This window comes from Mercenaria mercenaria, chromosome 14 (assembly GCF_021730395.1).
Source record: "Mercenaria mercenaria strain notata chromosome 14, MADL_Memer_1, whole genome shotgun sequence".
NCBI lineage: Eukaryota > Metazoa > Mollusca > Bivalvia > Venerida > Veneridae > Mercenaria > Mercenaria mercenaria.
In genome coordinates this window covers 38,768,555-38,791,676 of record NC_069374.1, presented here as the reverse complement: position 1 = coordinate 38,791,676, position 23,122 = coordinate 38,768,555, and the positions used below count along the sequence as shown (strand labels likewise).

The window sequence follows — 23,122 nt, the reverse complement described above, 5'->3', positions numbered from 1 at the left end:
CCGTGTTCGCAGTAAATGATGTTTACTGCAGTGATATTCAATTGCAAAGAGAATGACTCATGCAGCAGATAAGGTGTTTATCTAGATTGTTCCCATAGGGCATCTCTTTCTCAAAATGCAACATTCCCATTAGTCAAATTCAAACATTTTGCCCAGAAGCAACCAATCAGATCCTGAAGATTTGAGACTACTTTCTAAACTTAATTTCTTGGATCAAGTACAGGTAGAGTCTTAAATCGATTCAACAAAGATTCATATATTCTTCAATCCTCATAATTTTTTTGAAATGAATTAATGAAAATTGGATAAAAACAGACCATGACCATTAAAGTTGAATTCATACGGCATATTTTTTAAACTACCAACTCTATTTCCACTAACACGAATATATGGTGCAGCAAATTCTAAATGATTAGACTTTGTTCTGGTATAAGCAGGTTTAGTTTCCCTTACAAAACTTGGGGAAGATAATCCTGCAATGCTATATATGCATTCTTCATAACCGGGAAGATAATCCTGCAATGCTATATATGCATTCTTCATAACCGGGAAGATAATCCTGCAATGCTATATATGCATTCTTCATAACCGGGAAGATAATACTGCAATGCTATATATGCATTCTTCATAACCGGGAAGATAATCCTGCAATGCTATATATGCATTCTTCATAACCGGGAAGATAATCCTGCAATGCTATATATGCCTTCTTCATAACCGGGAAGATAATCCTGCAATGCTATATATGCCTTCTTCATAACCGGGAAGATAATCCTGCAACGCTATATATGCATTCTTCATAACCGGGAAGATAATCCTGCAATTCTATATATGCATTCTTCATAACTTTGCTGATGTTCTGCAGAATGCTTAAAAACATCTGTAAATAATCTATTCAGTTGTTCTACATATTGGAACTATGTATTCTTTGCACTTGACATTCATTTAACATCTTAAAAAAGGTAGTCAGTTGTGACCTTCAACAGCATTTGTCACCTACAATGTCATTTGTATATTGAAGTTTCATGTTAATGTCAATTCTGCATTAGATCACCATTACTGACACAACTACAATGAAAGACAAAGATTCTTAGTACCTCAAATCATGCCATACCTAAATTATTAAAACTGTGACCTCACTAATGGCTCTTAAAATGGTCTGCAACTTCAGTCTTAATCGTATTTACTCATTTAAATTATTGTCCTTAAAACAGCATTGCAGCAAGTAAATCACATTCAAATGTTTAGCAAACAATTATTCCTTCACTCCAATGGATAAAAGATAAACCTCTGAAATCAGAAGTAGCAATACAAGAGTAGCGTAAGGTATAAGCTGTCCACATGTTTATGTTCTGTGGCTTAGTCTATCAATTACATCACTATACCTCCTTCAAACACATGCACTTTCTTCACAAAGAAGCCAAGTGTGCCATTACCTACAAACATTTGTTACAAAAGTGCCAGAATAAAGTTATATAAACTAAACATTTATTAATCTTACATTTGGGAAGTCCATGCTGATAGCATAGTGATGCCACTCTCCATCATTTATTTGATCGAGATCCCAGCGCCATTCCGCTGGTTTGAACACTTCTAGGTCTTTTGCATCCTCGCTTTCTCTCCGTAACACAAATATCAACTTTGTGTTGTGAACATATATAGCATAGTGATGACGATTCATTCCTGAATGGTTAGAAACAAGTAAAAATTAAATATAACAAGAATTTGTAACAGAGTTACCAACATCACCCACCTTTTTTCACAAAACATATTGCATGCCAACATCTTCAAAGTTCAAATTTCAAAGGGTGGCAACATATTGACAATGTATATAATATAATTCATGAAGAAGTTATGTAGTTTGAAAATGTCTTGAAATCTATAACTGATTTATCCTCTATATTAACAGAGCCTACTGACCTAGTTTTTGAAGGACTGGTCACAATAGCTCACCTTGAGCACTTCGAGTGTGAAGTTAAAAGTGACAACTCCCCCTGGTAGGCATGTTTTATGACAAATCAATATAATTTGAACAATCTTGGTAGAAGGTCACACAAGGACCATTTGTGTGATATTATTTTAAAATCAGGCAGGCAGTTTCACACAAGATCTTTAAAGTTTCAACTATATATATTACACCTAGGGAAAGTGACCAAGCCTTCTGGTAGCTATGTTTTTAAAGGGAAAAGAATGCCTGACAGAAAGTCAATTTCATATCAAAGCCATTACAATCCGTCCAAAAGACTGAAAGAATTTTTTAAAATCAGACCTTTATTGAAAAAGATAGGACAGAAATTTAAGAAAATAGCTGATCACGGAGGCAGCCATTTAAGTGTGTTGTGTGTTTATGACATCATTCACATACTGCTGAATTTTTTATTCAACAAATAACCTTTTAAATAGATTAATTTCTTATGTTTCTTGACTGTTAGATGTAAAATATGGTAATTTCTTTCATTATAGCTGGAAAAAATAGAGAAACTAGAAATTGCTTTTGCAAAAAAGCGCATGTCTCCCCCAATGCAAAGTCCTATAGGCAATAAGTCAATAGGGGTCAGGAGCGAAAGTCAAAGAGACACTGATGGTTGGCTGCAATAGGGATCATCTACTTGGCATGTCCAGTCATCCCGCTAAGTTTCAACACTCTTGGCCTAGTGGTTCTCAAGTCACTGTTCAGGCTCCTGTGACCTTGACCTTTGATCAAGTGACCCCAAAATAAATAGGGGTCATCTACTCTACATGTCCAATCATCCTATCAAGTTTCAACATTCTAGGTCAAGTGGTTCTCGAGTTATTTTCCGGAAATGATTTTACATGACCAGGCCCCTGTGACCTTGACCTTTAACAGACTGACCCAAAAATCAATAGGGGTCATCTACTCTGCATATTCAATCATCCTATGAAGTTTCAACATTCTGGGTCAAGTGGTTCTCAAGTTTAATGATCGGAAATTGTTTTCCATGTTCAAGCTCCTGTGACCTTGACCTTTAACAGAGTGACCCCAAAATTGATAGGGGTCATCTACTCTGCATGTTCAATCATGGTTCTCAAGTTATTGATCGGTAATGGTTTTCAATGTTCAGGCCCCTGTGACCTTGACCTTTAACGGAGTGACCCTAAAAACAATATGGGTCATTTACTCTGCAGGAACAATCATCCTATGAAGTTTCAACATTCTGGGTCGAGAGGTTCTCAAGTTATTGATCGGAAACGGTTTTCGGAGTTCAGGCCCCTGTGACCTTGACCTTTAACAGACTGACCCAAAAATCGATAGGGGTCATCTACTGTGCATGATCAATCATCCTATTAAGTTTCAACATTCTGGGTCAAGTGGTTCTCAAGTTACTGACGGGAAATGGTTTTCAATGTTCAGGCCCCTGTGACCTTGACCTTTAACAGAGTGACCCCAAAATCAATAGGGGTCATCTACTCTGCATGATCAATCATCCTATGAAGTTTCAACATTCTGGGTCAAGTGGTACTCAAGTTATTGATCGGAAATGGTTTTCAATGTTCAGGCCCCTGTGACCTTGACCTTTGACGGAGTGACTCCAAAAACAATAGGGGTCATCTACACTACATGACCAATCATCCTATGAAGTTTCAACATTCTGGGTCAGGTGGTTCTCTAGTTATTGATCGGAAATGGTTTTCAATGTTCAGGCCCCTGTGACCTTGACCTTTAACAGAGTGACCCCAAAAACAATAGGGGTCGTCTACTCCAGCAGCCCTACAACCCTATGAAGTTTGAAGGTTCTAGATCAAATGGTTCTCCAGTTATTGATTGGAAATGAAGTGTGACGTATGGACGGACAGGGCAAAAATAATATGTCTCCCCCAGAGGGGGCGGAGGACATAATTATTTTCAAGATATAAGTAAATACTGTTCAAATATGTATCTGGAAATTTAACAAATCCGCCATTTTGTTTTTTGTTGCCATGGAAATAAAATGGCTGCCATTTTGTTGATGACAGACAGATGGACACACACACAACGGACACAGCATGATCACAATAGCTCACCATAAGCATTTTGTGCTCAAGGCGAGCTAAAAATTACCAGAAATTAGGGTCCGCGTGACCTTTTACCTTTAAGCTATAGTGCATTTTATCTGACCTGGTGGGGCGGGGTTTCGACTGTCCACTACATTACTGTGCAGGGTATGTAGTACATGTAACCATTGTAGCGTTGAATTTTAGTCGTTGGTTACCGATTACAGAATTAATTATATTGCTCTACATATTTTGCTTGTTTTTTGCGATTACCATTTTCTGCATATGTCTGAGATTAACTCCGTCCCGCCAGGTTGAATAAAACGAACAATACTGATTTCAAAATTTAATGGGATCTTCCTGTAGTAGTACTTAGTCACTACTTCATGTCTGAAAGCCATAGCTATAATACTTTATGTCTGGGAGTCCTGAAACCATTTACTCTCTCCAGGTCACTGCAGTCTTGACTTTTGACCTACTCAATCTGACTAAAGTACATCTCCTATTACGCTACGCATAGGATCTGAGAACAACCTATTCATAGCCTCGTTCTAACGACCCTTTCGCTAGCCAATCAAAGCTTAACTTACAACATTTTGCAAATCTACCTGTAGCCTTGACTTTTGATATTTACAATTCTTATGTCGAAATGTGACAGACAGCCGGTTAGCTCAGTCAGTAGGCCACTTGCTTTGTAAGCTAGGGGTCTCGGGTTCGAGCCCTGGAATGATTGCACATTTTTCTTACTCTTTGACATTCGAACAAGTCATCTGATTGGTTAAAATAAAAATAGCAATACTGGAAATCCAAAATATACAGAAGACGTATGTGAATGGGTCGTTCTCAGATCTTCGTTTAGAAGATCAAGTACTTAAGTCAGATTGTTGACCTACTGAACCTACTTGTAAAGTTTTAACTCTTTATCACACAGAACAGAAGCCAAAGTAACCTCCTTTACATAACACTGATAAGTGATAATCAATAATCAATAATCGGTATATGGCTGATAAGCGTGACTGTCTTATCTGAACAGAGGTGTTGGCATTATTTTGTGATTACACACACTTATGTTAAAAATATCATTATTTTAATATTTTCTGTAAGTTTGACATTATTTTTGTCAATATAAAGTTTATAGCAATTTAAATTCTCTTTCCGATGATATAAAATTCATTGCAGTTTCTCTTTGAGTTTCGAAGATATAAAGTGTTAAAGTACTGGAAATATATTTTTAGGCACAAAATTCTGTTTTGGATTACTTTCACATTGATATTCATATACAATTTCATTTTGATGTTTGAAAGTTTGAATTATAGTTAATAAACTCATCTTCCGAATTGGAATCGGGAAGTATTTATATAAAAAAACAACCATCAAACTGAATAACACTACATAAATAACGGATCGTAAAATTTCTGAAAGTGCAAAAAGATCGCTGACATCGAGACTCGTAACCGACTCTTGTGCTAAAAATTAAAATATTTTTAGATAATATTACGTAATATTTTGCTGATCAAACGTCGGTACATCACTGGTGACTTCCGCTGCAATTAACTCTTGGGGTGTCAAAAAATATTTGGAAGTCGGGGTCCTTCTGTTTTGATAACACTTCCCGTTATGTAAGGCCATAAATTCTAAGCCATCGTATACACAAATTGTTGTTTATGGGAAATCCGCATATATCATGCGTAACCTTCATGACCTAACACATTTAAAAATACTTAGATGTTAAATGGTTGTTATTTTTAGAACGAGGAAAGTCCCGCGAACTGGCCAGTTGCAAGTAGTTTTCACAGTAATTTTCCATGACATAGCGTCATGCACATGTAGGAAAAAACCCTGGTGTCTTATTTTGCAAAGTACTCGATAAATTTAAATAGTAACCACATGATATTTTATGGAAATAATGATGACGAAATCCCATATTTTGCGTTAGTAAACATCCGGAATTCTTTTCTTTAGGAAAAGAATGAAAATAAAGCGATTGATAATGAGATACGAGGATAGATGTTTTTGTTCAAATGGCAGATACTCGATAATATACGTTTTTATAGGGTAATCGATAGACATGGGTCAATACGTTTGTTTGGTAATTGACAGATATGGTGATAAACGTATTGATGTGGGAAAGGGTTAAAGCTGTAACTTAAAGGCCGGAAATGAAAAAGAAAATCCAGAAGTTAAGCCAGGTCCCACTGACCTTGACCGTCGAGCCACTGACCCTTAAATTGGTATGGACCTTCCTCTCACAGTACTTTAATCATTATGTGAAATTTGAAAGTCATAGCTGTCCTCCTTTAAGACTTAAAGAGACTGGAAACCATCTCCGAGTCACTGTGACCTTCACCTTTGACCTACAGTAAAGATCCTCTTCAACTGGTGCTTATCCTGAAAGTCTGAAACCTATTTCTATTGTATTTTGTGATTTAGAGCCCAGAAACAGAAACTATTGACTGACTGATAAAATATGCCTGTGCAAAATGGGTGTATTAAAACCTACCATCTCCATCAGACATACACAGCAAATGTTCTTTGTTTCCCTTCTTGTGGCTGCTCACTACAGTATTTGGGAATGTGTGCTTCATCCACGTGGATATTGTGAAATGTTTGTGCAATCTGTGATCCACATGATTGTTTGGTACCTCCACAGCAATATCAACTCCGTTAAACATGTATACTTTGTCTCCATCATGTCCATCGTCTGTTGGAATTGCATTTGTCCAATTAGCGGTCAATGATGGTGGTGGCAGAAGGTCAACACTGTCTTCACTGGCTCCTATATAAGATAGTTGTCATTCTCATTGTAACCATACTGAACAAGAAAATATCGGTAAAACCAATGGATGAATATGATTATAGCATATTAAAAGAGCAACAAGAAACGCGGCAATGCCACGAAACCAGGTTTTCAACACTTTTCATAAGAATAAAAAAGTATACTGAATCACAGTGCACCACTTTAAAGCACAACCCTAACCCTAAACCCTAACCCTAACCCTATTTTTAGTAACAATGACCTTGACCTTGATCCCAGAAACCCCAAAATCAATCCCAAGCTACAATTTTATATAAGTTTTCTATACACCAAGTTTCATCATGATAGCTCATTCCTAAGTTAAGTTATTGACCGGAAACCCTTTTCTATTTTAAGTAACAGTGACCTTGACCTTGAACCCAGAAACCCCAAAATCAATCCCAGCCTTTGTCTTGATACAAGCTACATACATACCAAGTTTTATTCAAATATCTTTACCGAAACAAAAGTTATTGACCAGAAACACCAGTTTGACGCCAGTGGTTGTTGAGAAATACTTCGGACAAGAATTGTACTGTAGCACACTATTGTTGAATAATCAAAGGGCAATTATAACACAGTGAAAAATCACCAAACTGGAATAAGAAGACAATAAGTGCATTTCCTCTGGTGAAGTTTCCTATGAAGTTATGCTAAATTCCAATCAGTGGTTGCTGAGAAATACTCCTGACAAGAATTGTACCTCTGACCTCTGTGACCTTAAACCTTTGAGTTGGGGTTAAGGGTGATGCGTACATCTCTTTATGGGTAACATTTGTGTGAATTAATATCAAAATCCCTTGATGGATGACAGAGTTATTGAAAATTCAGGGGAAACTAGAAATGTGTCCATGGGACACAGATGCCCCCACTACATGACATTAAAATGATAATTTTTTCCCAGGTCAGGGGCCATAACTCCTACAATACTGAATGAATCCAGACGCGAAACCCCAGGTGCACAACTGCACATGCTGACCAACATTCCTGTAAACTTTGGTGACTCTAGGTCAAATACTTTTGGAGCTACCATGAGTTTAACTAAGTCAGGGGCTATAACTCCTACAAGACTAAATGAATGCGGACGCGAAACCCCAGGTGCACAACTGCACATGCTGACCAACATTCCTGTAAACTTTGGTGACTCTAGGTCAAATACTTTTGGAGCTATGCACGACACAACATTAAAATGACAAATTTTTTACTAAGTCAGGGGCCATAACTCCTACATGACTGGATGAATCCGGACGCGAAACCCCAGGTGCACAACTACACATGCTGACCAACATTCCTGTAAAGTTTTGTGACTCTAAGTCATATACTTTTGGAGCTAGGCGTGACACAACACTAAAATGACCAATTTTTACAAAGTCAGGGGCCATAACTTCTACATGACTGAATGAATCCGGACGCGAAACCCCAGGTGCACAACTACACATGCTGACCAACATTCCTGTAAAGTTTTGTGACTCTACGTCAAATACTTTTGGTGCTAGGCGCGACACAACATTCTCGGCAGGACGGACGGACAAGGGCAAATCTATATGCCCACCCCCAAAGTGGGGGCATAAAAACATACTGACCTTTGACCTCCTAGTGTGACCTTGAACTTTGAGCTAGGGGTCTAGGTTTTATGTACAACATTTTGCCATAATATGGGTTACATTTGTGCCAAGTAATATTAAAATCCCTTTGATTGTTGAGTTACAGACCGGATTGGAAAAAAGCCCTGTTGGTCCTTGAACTTTAAGTGTGACCTTGACCTTCGAGCTGAAAGTCCGGTTTTTCACATGACATGTCACCTCATCCTGGAGAATATCTGTACCAACTTATATTCAATCCTGTTTTGCATGACAAACATATGGACCGGACAGGAAAAAATCCTACTGAACCTTGAGCTAGGGTTTTGGATGTTGTGCATAACGTATCGTCTGATTATGGGGAACTTTATACCGAGCAATATTGTAATCCCTTAATGTATGAGTTTTCAACCATACACCAAACAGACCCTGTTTATGCTATGTTACCATTTGACCGCCAAGTGTGACCTTGACCTTTTAGCTAGGGTTCATGACGTATCGTTTTATTATGGGGTACATTTGTGCCAAGTAATATTGTAAGAGCTCTCCGTAAGACAGCATGCTCAACTATTCTCAGTGCTTGACTCTGAAATAGAGCTTTGCTAGTAAAAACTTTATGAAACTTTAACAAAAAAGGCGCATAACTAATCAGAGTTATGGGCATTGTTTCTCCTGGTGTATACTTTGATAGTAAATAACTAGTTTAAGTTTCAAGTTGAAAGCTTTGATAGTAACAGAGATATTTGACTTTATCAAAAACTTAACCAAAAAGTTCTTAGTTAAAAAACGGGCCTAACTCTCAAAATTCAAACCAGAGTTATGGTGATTGCTTCTCCTGGTGTAGACTTTGATAGTAAACTAGTTTTAAGTTGCAAGTCAATAGCTTTGATAATTTGACTTTATCAAAAACTTTAACCAATAGCGACGGTGATGCAGGGGCGAGCGCAATAACTCTACTTTTTCTTTAAAAAGTCAAGCTAAAAATCCCTTCATGGATTGCTGGGTTATGCTCCAGACAAGAATTATGACTGACAGACAGATGGACAGACAAGAGGGTCTTACACCCACATGCTATCATATAATATATCTGTATTCTCAAAACAAGAGCTGTCAGTTGACAGCGCGCTTGACTATTCTCAGTGCTTGATAGGTATAATATAAGCTATGAGTAAAACTTTAACATTACAATAAGCATATTCTAAGTCGAAAAGGGGCCATAATTCAGTCAAAATGCTTGATAGAGTTGCCTCCTCCTTTTTACAGACTGGGGTCATGATGGTAAACAAGTATGCAAAATATGAAAGCAATATCTCAAGGGACTTTCTAACTATTGTGGGATAGTACGCAAACTTTAACATTACAATAAGCATATTCAAAGTTGAAAAGGGGCCATAATTCAGTCAAAATGCTTGATAGAGTTGTCTGCTCCTGTTTACAGACTGGGGTCATGATGGTAAACAAGTATGCAAAATATGAAAACAATATCTCAATGGACTTTGACAACACTTGGGGTGGTACGCAAACTTTAACATTACAATAAGCATATTCTAAGTTGAAAAGGGGCCATAATTCAGTCAAAATGCTTGATAGAGTTGTCTGCTCCTGTTTACAGAATGGGGTCATGATGGTAAACAAGTATGCAAAAAATTGAAAATATTTGGGGTGGTACGCAAACTATAACATTTGTGTGACGCTAACGCTCACGCAAACGCCGACGCCGGGACAAGTAGGATAGCTCCCCCATTCTTCGAATAGTCGAGCTAATGAGCATTTCAAAAATGTATCATATTGTACATTAGATAAAAACTGATAAAACATTAACTGTCTCCTTCCTACCTTAAACTTGACATAAGCAGTGTTTCATTTCTCTCATGAGAGCAATGATGCAGCAGAGCTATACCATAAAACTCTTTGTTGAGACATGATGTTTAGATCTCACAAGACACATTTACCTTCAGTATAAATAGTTTATCTGCTTGTAAACATGCAAGCTTATACATATATATATACCAATTTCTCTGTGCAATAGTCTAACAAAATTCACAGATGGTCCAATGATTTTCGATGAATAATTAACATCATGAAAACAGAATGCTCATACCACACCAAGCGTACAGACATCGTGGTGTACGGCTAAACAAGGTGTACAGTGTTAAAGCTCCTAACCCTTAGCGCAATTTGTCTGCATCACTTACGGACAATGAGTATAGGAAGCAGCTTTTTAGTTTATTTAACGTAAGCTGTAAAATCTTTGTAATAACTGATAAAACAAGAGCTGTCCGTAAGACAGCGCGCTCAACTTTTCTCAGTGCTTGACTCTGAATTAGAGCTTTGCCAGTAAAAAAAATTCCAAATTAAAAAGGGACATAATTCTGTCAAAATTCAAACAGAGTTATGGGAATTGTGTCTCCTGGTGTAGACTTTGATAGAAAATAACTACTTTGAGTTTCAAGTCAAAAGCTTTAATAGTAACAGAGATATTTGACTTTATCAAATTTTTTTTAAAAAAATTCTAAGATAAAAAGGGACATAATTCTGTCAAAATTCAAATCAGAGTTATGGGGATTGTGTCTCCTGGTGTAGACTTTGATAGAAAATAACTACTTTGAGTTTCAAGTCAAAAGCTTTAACAGTAACAGAGATATTTGACTTTATCAAAAATTTTAACAAAATATTCTAAGTTAAAAAGGGGCATAATTCCATCAAAATTCAAATCAGAGTTATCGGGATTGTTTCTCCTGGTGCAGACTTTGATGGTAAATAAGTATTTTAAGTTTCAAGTCAAAAGCTTTGATAGTAACAGAGATATTTGACTTTATCAAAAACTTTAACCAACGGCGACGCCGATGCGAGTGCAAAAGCTCTACTTTTTCTTCAAAAAGTCGAGCTAAAAACGTGTTCAATATGATATAAAACACGCACCGCAAAGTTTTCTTTGGGAAGTAATACTGTATGTATCCCTGTCGCAGCCCTTTCCAATGTGTTTGGTTGCTAGGCTTAACTTTGTGCTGATATGGTCTGGAACACATTTGCTGTCACAGATACGTAGATGGGCATTACTGGTAAGCTGTTTACGTCCAGAACCAGGTGTGTATTCTATATGCTCTGGAAAATCTGAAAAGGGAGAGAGACAGTAATGTGATGTTCAAAAGAAACTGCAAATCAAATATACAAACATTCCAATTTAATTTACTACTTCTTCAAGGCTAACTCTGGATAACAAGAGGACTGTCCAGCAATAAAAGTCCACTACCAGAAGGGGCATTTGTCACATTTGCAGTGACAGGAACCTTGCTGCTTACACTGAAACTTAACTGAAAAGTCTGCATTACTTACAAATAACCTACCATCTAAAAACATGAAAAAACAAGAACTGTGTCCATAGGACACAGTTGCCCCCACACACTGGGCCATCCTCCAAATAACAAAGTTTTAATACAGTCCACCTTCACATGAAGTATGTTACACAAATTTTTGAAGCAAATTGTATCAAGATAAGGTTGAGCATCTGAGCAACTTCTAATCCATTCCTTCAAAAAGTGAATTTTGATGAAAAGTAGCTAGTCATTAGCTACCGTTGTTTGGTTTGAATACTGAAAACAGTATGAACACTTATGCCAAGCATCTCAGACAGTTTTCTCTGTTGACCTTCCCTGTCTTTTAGCAATTCTGGGCCATTTGTGAATCGTTTGTACCACATGAAGATCAAGACAAAGATGACCTAACAAGTCTGCTTCATCAGTTTATTAATTTCAGTTTGTGTTTGCCTAAATAACTTATCTACGCAAATGTCTGATTATTTATGCGAGCTAATTACAGTTTTACATGCCTTCTCGATCAACAGCAATACTATACTTAGTTGTATAGGTTATAGGTCATTTATTGACATTCTAATGCAATTAAGTTTGCTGAAACAGAGCACGGCATAGTGAAGGCAAAACTTAATGCATCAGAATGTCAATAAATGATCTATAACCAACTTATAGTTAAACGATGTAACTCATTGCAGACTTGGAGCGGTCTTCTGCGCATGCCCGAAAGTGATTATCAATTGTAGCACACGGCAAAAATATGCATATTTTTGCATGTCCGCATGCATTTAGTGTACAATATGCATAAAATACTGACTAAAGGTTAGGGTTAGTATCACCATGGTTACAAAATATATACAGTTAAGATATTTTCGTTCAAATTTAGTTAATCCGGTATGTACCGGAGTCTGTAATTTATACCGGCGCTCCAAGTCTGCACTGAGTCACAGTCATAGTTAAAACCCCCAATTTCATTTTACTGACAGGTTAAAACAACAAAAATCTCTGTCTAAGGTAAACTAAACAGCGCCTTCTTCAGTCTCTTGGAGTTCATTGGCTAGTCTTAACTTCACTCACGATCGAGGAGTACATATTTATTACAATGTCATTTTTAATTTTATTAGCAGTCCCTCTGGCGGTTGCTCCTTTGTTTATTCAAAGCAGGCATATCTATGTCTATTAATTTTGAACCAATTCATCATTAAGAGACTCATTTTTTCTGTTATGAAATAATATGAAAATAAGTTGGTTACTTTATTGAAAATTCTTCATTTGTCAATGGTTAAAAAAGATGTTTAAACTATAACAAACATTATTTCTGCCTCCCCATTCCAACGACACCATGCTTTATGTGTATAACACCTCGACTTTTGCTGCACTTATGCGTATTTTCAGGTAAATAAGTGGACTATTAGTGCAAACATCAGCGGTCGAATTCCAATCATGAGAGATGAAAAAGTAGCTGGGCTGGTTATGCATAGCTATAGTTATTAAAACATTCTTAGTGCTTCGCATGTCAACAAAAATGTTACAAAAAATGTATGACCGAATTACAATTGCACTATACACAAAAGGTGGCTATTGACAGCAAAAATCTACATTATTTTTCAACAGCTCTCGTAGATCGACTCCAAAATCAGAATTTTCACAAGCACTAATTTTCCACTTGTTACAACTCATTAAACCTACAGACAGCTGTATGGGTTGAGCATGACTTACCAACTGATTATATCAGCAGCAAATTTCTTTATGGTCCTGATTAAAGCTGAAACCCTTACCTGTCCATCCATTCTTACAAGTTTCTTTTACATCAATGTTGATAAATACTGGAGTAGAGACCATACCAGCACAGTCCCGGGCCACAACCTTCAGTATAAAGTTGTATCGATCTTTATGGCTCACCTTCTCAGTATTCTTCAAGTTACCTGGATATAAAATACAAAAGATTGCTATAGATTTTCTGTAGCAGTTATTGCAGTATGTTGCGCACAACCTTTGGGTAAAATAGCTTTGCCTTCAGTAACTGCAACTGCAAGATATCTAAATTGATGTTTGTTTACAAACAACTAACCCCAACAGTGTTCTTTGGACATTTAAAAAACAATATGACTAACTCACTGGCCTCTACAAATCAACTTATTTAACGGGATGGCCATTATTAAACTCCAACATTCTCCAATTATTGATTTGAAACAGTTTTCAGTCTCAGACACTGTGACCTTGACATTTGACCTACTGACGTAAAAAAACAAAATGGGTCAGCAGTCTTTCCCCTTGACCTTTGAATGCACAAACCTTAAAAACCGAACTATCAAAGTAGCTGACTGTTTATTTACATATTTAAAAAAAAAAAAAATGTTCCGTACTTATTGATGCCTTCGCTTCCTGTCACTGTATGCCATAATTATGTTGACAATGTAATGTGTCATGAGGGGGTAGGGAGAGTAAATCCCAAACAAGAGGGCCATGATGGCCCTATATCGCTCACCTGTTATCATTGCACTTGAGGACAAGAAAAAATATGTAAGTCCAAAGAAAAAATATGTAAGTCCAAAGGACAGGAACAACAAAGGGAAGAAATTTAACCAAAAAGAAAAATTCTTAAAAGGTACAGATTGTAAAATACACCTAAAAATTGGAGGTACCATCCATGTTATACCACAGAAAAGTGGTCTCGGTTTTTCCCTACGGCCAATAATAAACAAGAGCACCGCCTTGCGGGTGCTGACGCTCATCTGATTTTTTTGTATAATAGAAATATTGTCCTACCCATGAATTTCTAAGTCTAAAAAGGGCCATCATTCTTGCAAAAAGCACGATAGAGTTATGTTTCTTGATGTACAGTGTCCACTTATGATGGTGAAAAACTGTTGCAAGTTTTAAAGCAATAGCTTTGATAGTTTATGAGAAAAGTTGCCTTAAACATAATACTCAACCAAGAAAATGATTTTCTAAGTCCAAAAGGGGCAATAATTATTGCAAAATGCAGGATGGAGATATGTTCTTGCTGTACAGGGTCAGCTTATGATGGTGAACAAGTGTTGCAAGTTTCAAAGCAATAGCTTTGATAGTTTAAGAGAAAAAGTTGACCTAAACATAAAACTTAACCAAGAAATCTGATATTTTCTAAGTCCAAAAGGGGCCATAAATCTTGCAAAAAGCAGGATGGAGTTATGTTTCTTGCTGTACAGGGTCAGCTTATGATGGTGAACAAGTGTTGCAAGTTTTAAAGCAATAGCTTTGATAGTTTAGGATAAAAGCTGACCTAAACATAAAACTTAACCAAGAAAAATGATTTTCTAAGTCCAAAAGGGGCAATAATTCTTGCAAAAAGCAAGATGGAGTTATGTTTCTTGATGTACAGGGTCTGCTTATGATGGTGAACAAGTATTCCAAGTTTCAAAGCAATAGCTTTGATAGTTTAGGATAAAAGCTGACCTAAACATAAAACTTAACCAAGAAAACTGATTTTCTAAGTCCAAAAGGGGCAATAATTCTTGCAAAAAGCAAGATGGAGTTATGTTTCTTGATGTACAGGGTCTGCTTATGATGGTGAACAAGTATTCCAAGTTTCAAAGCAATAGCTTTGATAGTTTAGGAGAAAAGTTGACCTAAACATAAAACTTAACCAAGAAATCTGATATTTTCTAAGTACAAAAGGGGCCATAAATCTTGCAAAAAGCAAGATGGAGTTATGTTTCTTGCTATACAGGGTCAGCTTATGATGGTGAACAAGTATTCCAAGTTTCAAAGCAATAGCTTTGATAGTTTAGGAGAAAAGCTGACCTAAACATAAAACTTAACCAGGCAACGCCGACGCCGACGCCGACGCCGACAACCGCTCAAGTGATGACAATAACTCATCATTTTTTTTCAAAAAATCAGATGAGCTAAAAAGTTACTAAAAATAAGCTATTTATAGTAACATAAAAGGGAAGTAATTAAAAAGAAAATTATTGTAAGTGAACAAAAGAAGGATCTGCCAAATAAATCTGTTGACATAAATGAAATTTCAGATCAGTATCTTCATTAGTTACAGAGATATACCCATTTTAATTTGAAATAAAGGGAGGTAATTTGACATAAAATCAGTCCATAGTTATCTACCCTGATTGGCTCAGTCCAACTAATGACAATAATGAAATTTCAAATAAGTCCTATAAGTACTTACTGATATAAATCCATTTTAATTACAATCAGGGGAGGTAATCAGATATAAAATAACTCTGGAACCTACGATTGGATCTGATATGTCATGGAATCCAAGATTTATTGTTGTTGAAGATATTTTGGAAGTTTGTATCAAATAAAACCATAAATGAAGTCTCTATATGGCTGCAAAGCCAAAATAACCAATGTTGGACCTTTAAGGGGCCATAACTCTGGAACCCATGATGGAATCTGGCCAGTTCAAGAAAGGAACCAAGATCTTGTGGTGATACAAGTTGTGTGCAAGTTTGGTTATTACTTTAAAATCAAATCATAAATGAAGCTGCTATTGTGCAGACAAGGTCAAAATAGCTAATTTTGGCCCTTTCAGGGGCCATAACTCTGAAACCCTTACGGGATCTGGCCAGTTCAACAAAGGAACTGAGATCTTATGGCGACACAAGTTTTGTGCAAGTTTGATTAAATTCAAATCATAAATGAAGCTGCTATTGTGCAGACAAGGTCAAAATAGCTAATTCTGGTCCTTTCAGGGGCCATAACTCTGGAATCTTGCCAGTTCAAGAAAAGAACCAAGATCTTATAGTGATACAAGTTGTGTGCAAGTTTGGTTAAAATAAAATCATTAATGAAGCTGCTATTGTGTAGACAAGGTCAAAATAGCTAATTCTGGCCCTTTCAGGGGCCATAACTCTGGAACCCATAATGGAATCTGGCCAGTTCAAGAAAGGAACCAAGATCTTATGGTGATACAAGTTGTGTGCCAGTTTGGTAAAAATAAAATCATAAATAAAGCTGCTATTGTGCAGACAAGGTCAAAATAGCTAATTTTGGCCCTTTCAGGGGCCATAACTCTGGAACCCATAATGGGATCTGGCCAGTTCAAGAAAGGAAACGAGATCTTATGGTGATACAAGTTGTGTGCAAGTTTGGTTAAAATAAAATCATAAATGAAACCACTATCATGCAGACAAGAAATTGTTGACGCACGCATGGACTGACGACGGACGAAGGGTGATCACAAAAGCTCACCTTGTCACTATGTGACAGGTGAGCTAATAAAAACCCAGTAGGTGCACAACTTTACATGCTGAACAACATTTCTATATGGTTTTGTGACTTTGCATGCAACACAAAGCTAAAGCTCTGTATGTATATATTTCTACTTTTAATTTAGGGGCCATAACTCTGTTCTGGCTGAGTGAAATCCCGAACACCACGCTAGGTTTACAACTTCACATGTTGAATAACAATCCTAATAGTATGATGTTTGACGACATATGCACAACACAAACGGAGAAACGTACAGGCAAATCTAAGTGCCACTCACTTCCCTGTCTGTCCATCCCCCATGGATGGGGGAGGGGACACAAACACAATGAAACCTCTGCAACCTTGTTTGATATATTTTATCAACAATAATACTGGAGATGAAACTGTATCACATAGTAACCTAATCTCAATAGCTATTATTTCTAAATGTCACATACTCCTACAAAAGTAAGATAACATTTCTTTATTCATTTCCATGACAACCAAACAAAAAGTATAAAATTTCTTATTAATAGAAGTCTTTCAGACAAACTAGTACTATTTAACAGCGATTGCTGTAATGTTAAATTCAATACAGTGAAGAATGGGCTACCTGTTTATTAGCAAACAACAATTGTCTTAAAATGTTCATAATCAACTTGATTTTAATAATATAATCCACACCTTAGCACTATATTTAAACAAATGAACAAAAGATAGATATTGGTACAGATGCAAGAAGAATGTAAATTTTCTGCATTATTACTACTTTCTGCTCAATATTTTTGGTTATTCATAAGAATATCTTGTAAAAGTACCTTTCAGAGTACTAATTTTTTATGGATTTTTGACAGAAATATATATGAACAAAAGGACTGCATACAGGAACCAAACAGTTCTTTGAAAATTGTGGGGTTTTAATGATGTTGAACTGTCTGAAAGTATTACGCAGCCTTTTTTTGGAATTCAACATTGTTTTGTAAAGTAATACACATGTTTTATATGCTGTTCAATTTTCATGTGAAACAACCTTTCATTTCTATGATTTAGCGTTGTTTGGATTTCTTTTCTCCAAATGTAAAGTTAAGTGTTAAAACTTAAGGCCATGTAGTCCTTTTTTTGCATGGCATCTCCAAGTTGTATATAAAATTTACATAATAGCAAACTAAACAAGAAATTGTAACAAGTGTATCTTTAAGGTTAAGAAGTAGGCCTTGAGAAACAAAATTCAAACAACACCAAATCATAGAAAGAAAGAGTTGTTTGACATGAAAACTGAACAGCGTGTAAAACATGTATATTACTTTACGAAACAAGTGTCAGTATACTGATATAAACATTGAATTCAGGAAAAGGACTGCCTAAAGGGGCTCCATTTCCGGACAGTCAAACGCCTTTAAAAACTCACCATTTTCAAAGAACAGTTACACATGTTCAATTTGATGCATTTGCAATAACGTGCGAGTGGTGAAATTTCGCATAACAAGATGGAACACAGTTTTCAGCAATTGTTTATCTTTATTTCTTTACAAATGGTATTCATTTTTAAAGGGAGACAATTTTTCCGGAATATTTTAAGTACAAATGGCATTCATTTTCAAAGGGAGACAACTTTTTCCGATTATTTTAAGTAATCGTCTAGAAAAGGTTGTCTCCCTTTGAAAATGATGCCATTTGTAAAGAAATTAAGATAAACAATTGCTGAAAACTGTGTTTCACCTTGTTATGTGAAATTTCACCACTCGCACGCTATTGCAAATGCATCAAAACGAACATGTGTAACTGTTCTTTGAAAATGGTGAGTTTTTAAAGGCGTTTGACTGTCCGGAAGTGGGGCCCCTATAGGCAGTCATTTTCTGGAATTCAACGTTTATATCAGTATACTGACACTTGTATCGTAAAGTAATATACATGTTTTACATGCTGTTCAATTTTCATGCCAAACAACTCTTTCTATGATTTGGTGTTGTTTGATTTTTGTTTCTCAAGGCCTACTTCTTAACCTTAAGGTTCTTTGGAAATACAAGGAATAACTAAAGCTGCTTTGAGAAAAATGCATGTCTCCCACAACTGCCTAATCATCTAAATAGTAAGTCAGTCTTTATATACTGTTTACTTAGAGCACATGTCCATGTGCTTTTTTGACACCAAAAGGACTACTTTTAAGAGTAGTATAGGGGTCCTTTTGAGGTCAAAAAATGCGCAAGAAATCTGAGTGTTTTTTTGGTAATTCAAGGGCCATATTTCCAAAGTGCCTCGGCCAATTTGGCTAGTTATCGAACTTGGCCGAGCACTTATTGGCAAACACATTTTGTTCAAGTTTGGTGAAAATCGGATGAGAAATGTTCAACTTACCAGTGCGGACAATTTTAAGGATTGTGACAGACACACACAGACAGACTGACAGACAGAAGTAAATCAGTATGTCTCCCACACCACTGTGTGGCGGGAGACATAATAACAACAGCTGTCCCAGGAGAACTGTGGAACAACCACTTCAAGTCTGAATCAAATGCATTTTGTATTAAACTGAGATACAGTGAAAATGCATCAAAATTAACCTTAAATTCTCAGTAAAAGGGGGCATAATTCATGAACAAGAGCTGTCCGTAAGACAGCATGCTCCACTATTCGGTGATTTGACAGTAAAATGGATTCATATAAAAGGACCCTACTATTCAGAGGCATTAAAGATCAAGTATGGAAGGGGTACTGATGATGATGGTAAAGATATACTTTGAGTTTTAAGTCATTATCTTATATAGTACCAAAGTTATGTCCAGAAAACAAAGTTTCGTCAAACAATTTAAGCATGAAAAGGGCATAATTTGGTCAAAAATACAAATCAGAGTTATAGGGATTGTTTTCACACATGCAGATGATGATGATATACATTTTAAATTTCAAGTCATTATCTTATATTGTACTAAAGTTATATCCAGAAAGCGAAGATTGCCAAAAACTTTAAGTATGAAAGGGACATAATTCTGTCAAAAATACAATTAGAGTTATGAGGACCGTAACCACACATGAACACACACTTGCACATCATGATTATAAAGAAATAGTTTTCATTTCAAGTCAATATCTTTTAAAGTACCAAAGATATGTCTATAAACAAGTTTTCATGAAAATAATTCCAAGTATAACACCTTGGTGATCTTGACCTTTGGTATAATAGGCCCATCCCCTGCAACTAATTTGTTTGTATGCTGGACAACGTTTGTGTGAACGTACAGTAAGATATAAGCAATAGTAACAAAGATATGACAGAAAAACAAAGGTTGCCAAAAAACTTTAACCTTAAAAATAACCTAAGTATAACACTTTGGTGACCTTGACCTTGGGTATAATGGTCTCAGCCCCTACAAATACTTTGTTTGTATGCTGAACAATGTTTATGTGAACTTACAGTAAGATATAAGCAATAGTAACAAAGATATGACAGAAAACAGGGGTGTAAAATTCTTTTTCACACCACTCGCCCTGCAGGACTAGTAGCTAGTAAAATCTACTCGCCCTTAGTGGACAGTCACTCGCCCTAATAATTAACATTTTTAAAACTCACGTAGTAAGGAATGAGTATTATGTACAACAAGCAAATTTCAAACTAACACATAGCTCGTACACTACGTTTCCTTTTTGATTATTCATTTCTGTTACTCTTAAATTTCTTTTTCACACCAGACATTTTTCTTTCACTAATTTTGTGATCTCCACCATCAAGTTGCTCTCCATAATAACTGCATCGATAGTAAAAATAATCACAGTCTAACCCCTACCGTAGTTTCCCAAAGTGTCAGGAAAGTATTAAACATCAGTTATTTTCCTTTTCTCAAGACATATTTCCCGAAAAATAATTATTTTAAAAAGTGTCCTAAAAATATGGACACAATATTCATCATCCACCTACCCGTCTTGAAAGCGAAAAAAAAAGAGTTGACGATCATCGGTAATTATTCTGTTGATAAACTAAGTAAATGGCCTGTTTTCATCATCAATTAACATCCACTCAAAGAGCTAAAAGTGTGTCGGCATCATGACATCTGAAGTGGAGATCAAAGCGGTATTGTTGCACGAGATTGTCATGGCATTACGTCATATTACAGTTTTTCGCGCCATGTGACCTATTTGCCCTCAAGGAATTTACATTATCGTTTGAGAAGAATATTTTATAAAAAAAAATACATGTACAAAGATTCATTTAAAACTTATTAAAAACCGTAACAACATTATTTTGTTTTATTTTAAAACCACATTTCTATTTACGTCCACGAGGTCACGTAACCTATTCCGCCGCACTAACAGAAACCTTTTCGCCAAAAAAATCGCCAAAAAAATCGTTTTACTCAATGTATTTAAATTACTGCCGCTTTTTCATTATTTAAGATTTTTTAATTCTGTTTTTTGTTCTTTCTGGTCAAAAGTCCGAATTTTATGCCCATAGTATGTATCACTTATTTTCTCTTAGAAAGAAATCAGTAATTAAGATCTCGCTGTTTGAAATTTAACAAATGATTATATGAAAATTCGACCGTTTTCATACAAATTTGCTTACATTTCCGTCGATATTTTATTGAAATCTTAGTATAATTCAAATTGTATTACTTCTCAAGCGATGTTAAAAAATGAATGCACTACGCGCGTTTTTTTTGTGTACTGGTCGATAAACAAAAGTAACGGAAATGTAAATTTGATATTACGCAGGTCGCACGTGCTCTCGGAATGGAAAATTACCGGCATGATTGACGTTTTGATATCTTTACGATTCGCAGGTAAATTCCAGTCAATCAAAGTAGCAACTGAACTATCTCAAAGTTTGTTGACGTTTTTCAAGATGTAATTTCTGAATTTCATTAAAGCTACGACGTAAAAACCACTCGCCCGATCGGTCGAGTATACAGCGAGATCCACTCGTCCTATCCAGACTTTAACTCGCCAATGCGAGCGGGCGAGTGGAATTTTACACCCCTGGAAAAACAAAGGTTGCCGAAAAACTTTAACCTTTAACAAGAGCTGTCCGTAAGACAGCATGCTCCACTATTCGGCGATTTGATAGTAAAATGAATATATGTCTCAATAAGAGGGGCATAATTCTAACAAGAACACAAACTAGTTATTGGGATTGTTACCACACATTCAGATGATGATGATAAAAATATATTTTGAGTTTCAAGTCATAACCTTATATAGTATCAAAGTTATGTCCAGAAAACGAAGACTGTCAAAAAATTTAAGTATGAAAGGGGCATAATTTGGTCAAAATTACAAATCAAGAGTTATGGGGATTGTTACCACTCATGCAGATGATGATGATAAAAATACATTTCAAGTTTCCAAGTCTTTATCTTATATAGTACTAAAGTAACATCAAGAAAGTGAAGACTGTCAAAAAATTTAAGTATGAAAGGGGCATAATTCTGTAAAAAATACAATTAGAGTTATGGGGATTGTAACACACATTATAAAGAAATATTTTTAATTTCAAGTCATTATCTTTTTAAGAACCAAAGATATGTCTATAAACAAAGCTTTCAAAAACAAGAGTGCAAGAATGTCACAATATACGCCCGTCACAGCAAATTTCTTTACTCTAGCACCTGTATTTGCAAATGGAGTTTTAACTTTGTGGTTGTTTAGTAATAACTAAGTGTTTTGTTTTTCTAAGTCCACAAAAAAAAACTCCTTACCAGGTAGAGATACCTTAAAATACACCTAAAATTGGAAAGTAACATCTATGTTGTACCACAGATAAGTGGTCTTGGTTTTTCCCTACGGTCAATTATAAAAAAGTTACAATATAAGTTATTTATAGTAACAACTAAGGGAAGTTAATCTTAAAAAAAAAAAAAAAAAAAAAAAATTGTAAGTCCTCACAAAAATCTTTACCAGGTAGAGACTGGTCAAAATAAACCTCAAAATTGGATGTAGCATGCATATTGTACTACAGAAAAGTGGTCTCGATTTTTCCCTATCACTAGTAATGAAAAAGTTACAATATAAGCTATTTATAGTAACAACAAAGGGAAGTAATTCGAAAGAAGAGAACTGCGCATGACACTTCGTCTTATGATGGTGTATAATTGTGTCAGGTTACATCAAAATCCCTCCATGCATGAAGAAGAAATGCTTCGGACAAAGTCATTCTTGTATCTGACCTTTGGCCTCTAAGTGTGACCTTGACCTTAGACCTAGGGACCTGGTTCTTGCGCATGACACTACGTCTCGTGGTGGTGAACATTTGT

General features: G+C 36.0%; 1 protein-coding gene across 1 annotated transcript in view; it reads right to left on the bottom strand.

Annotated features, from left to right (window-relative positions):
• The window catches only part of LOC123539361 (calsyntenin-1-like), a 128,939-nt gene that overhangs the window by 44,887 nt on the left and 60,930 nt on the right, over window positions 1–23,122 (bottom strand). The window contains exons 5-8 of the mRNA XM_053523303.1: window positions 13,457–13,603; window positions 11,290–11,481; window positions 6,494–6,769; window positions 1,502–1,683 (exon numbers count right to left, since the gene is read on the bottom strand). Coding sequence (XP_053379278.1) covers window positions 1,502–1,683; window positions 6,494–6,769; window positions 11,290–11,481; window positions 13,457–13,603 — 797 coding nt within the window. The remainder of the gene's footprint in view (window positions 1–1,501; window positions 1,684–6,493; window positions 6,770–11,289; window positions 11,482–13,456; window positions 13,604–23,122) is intronic.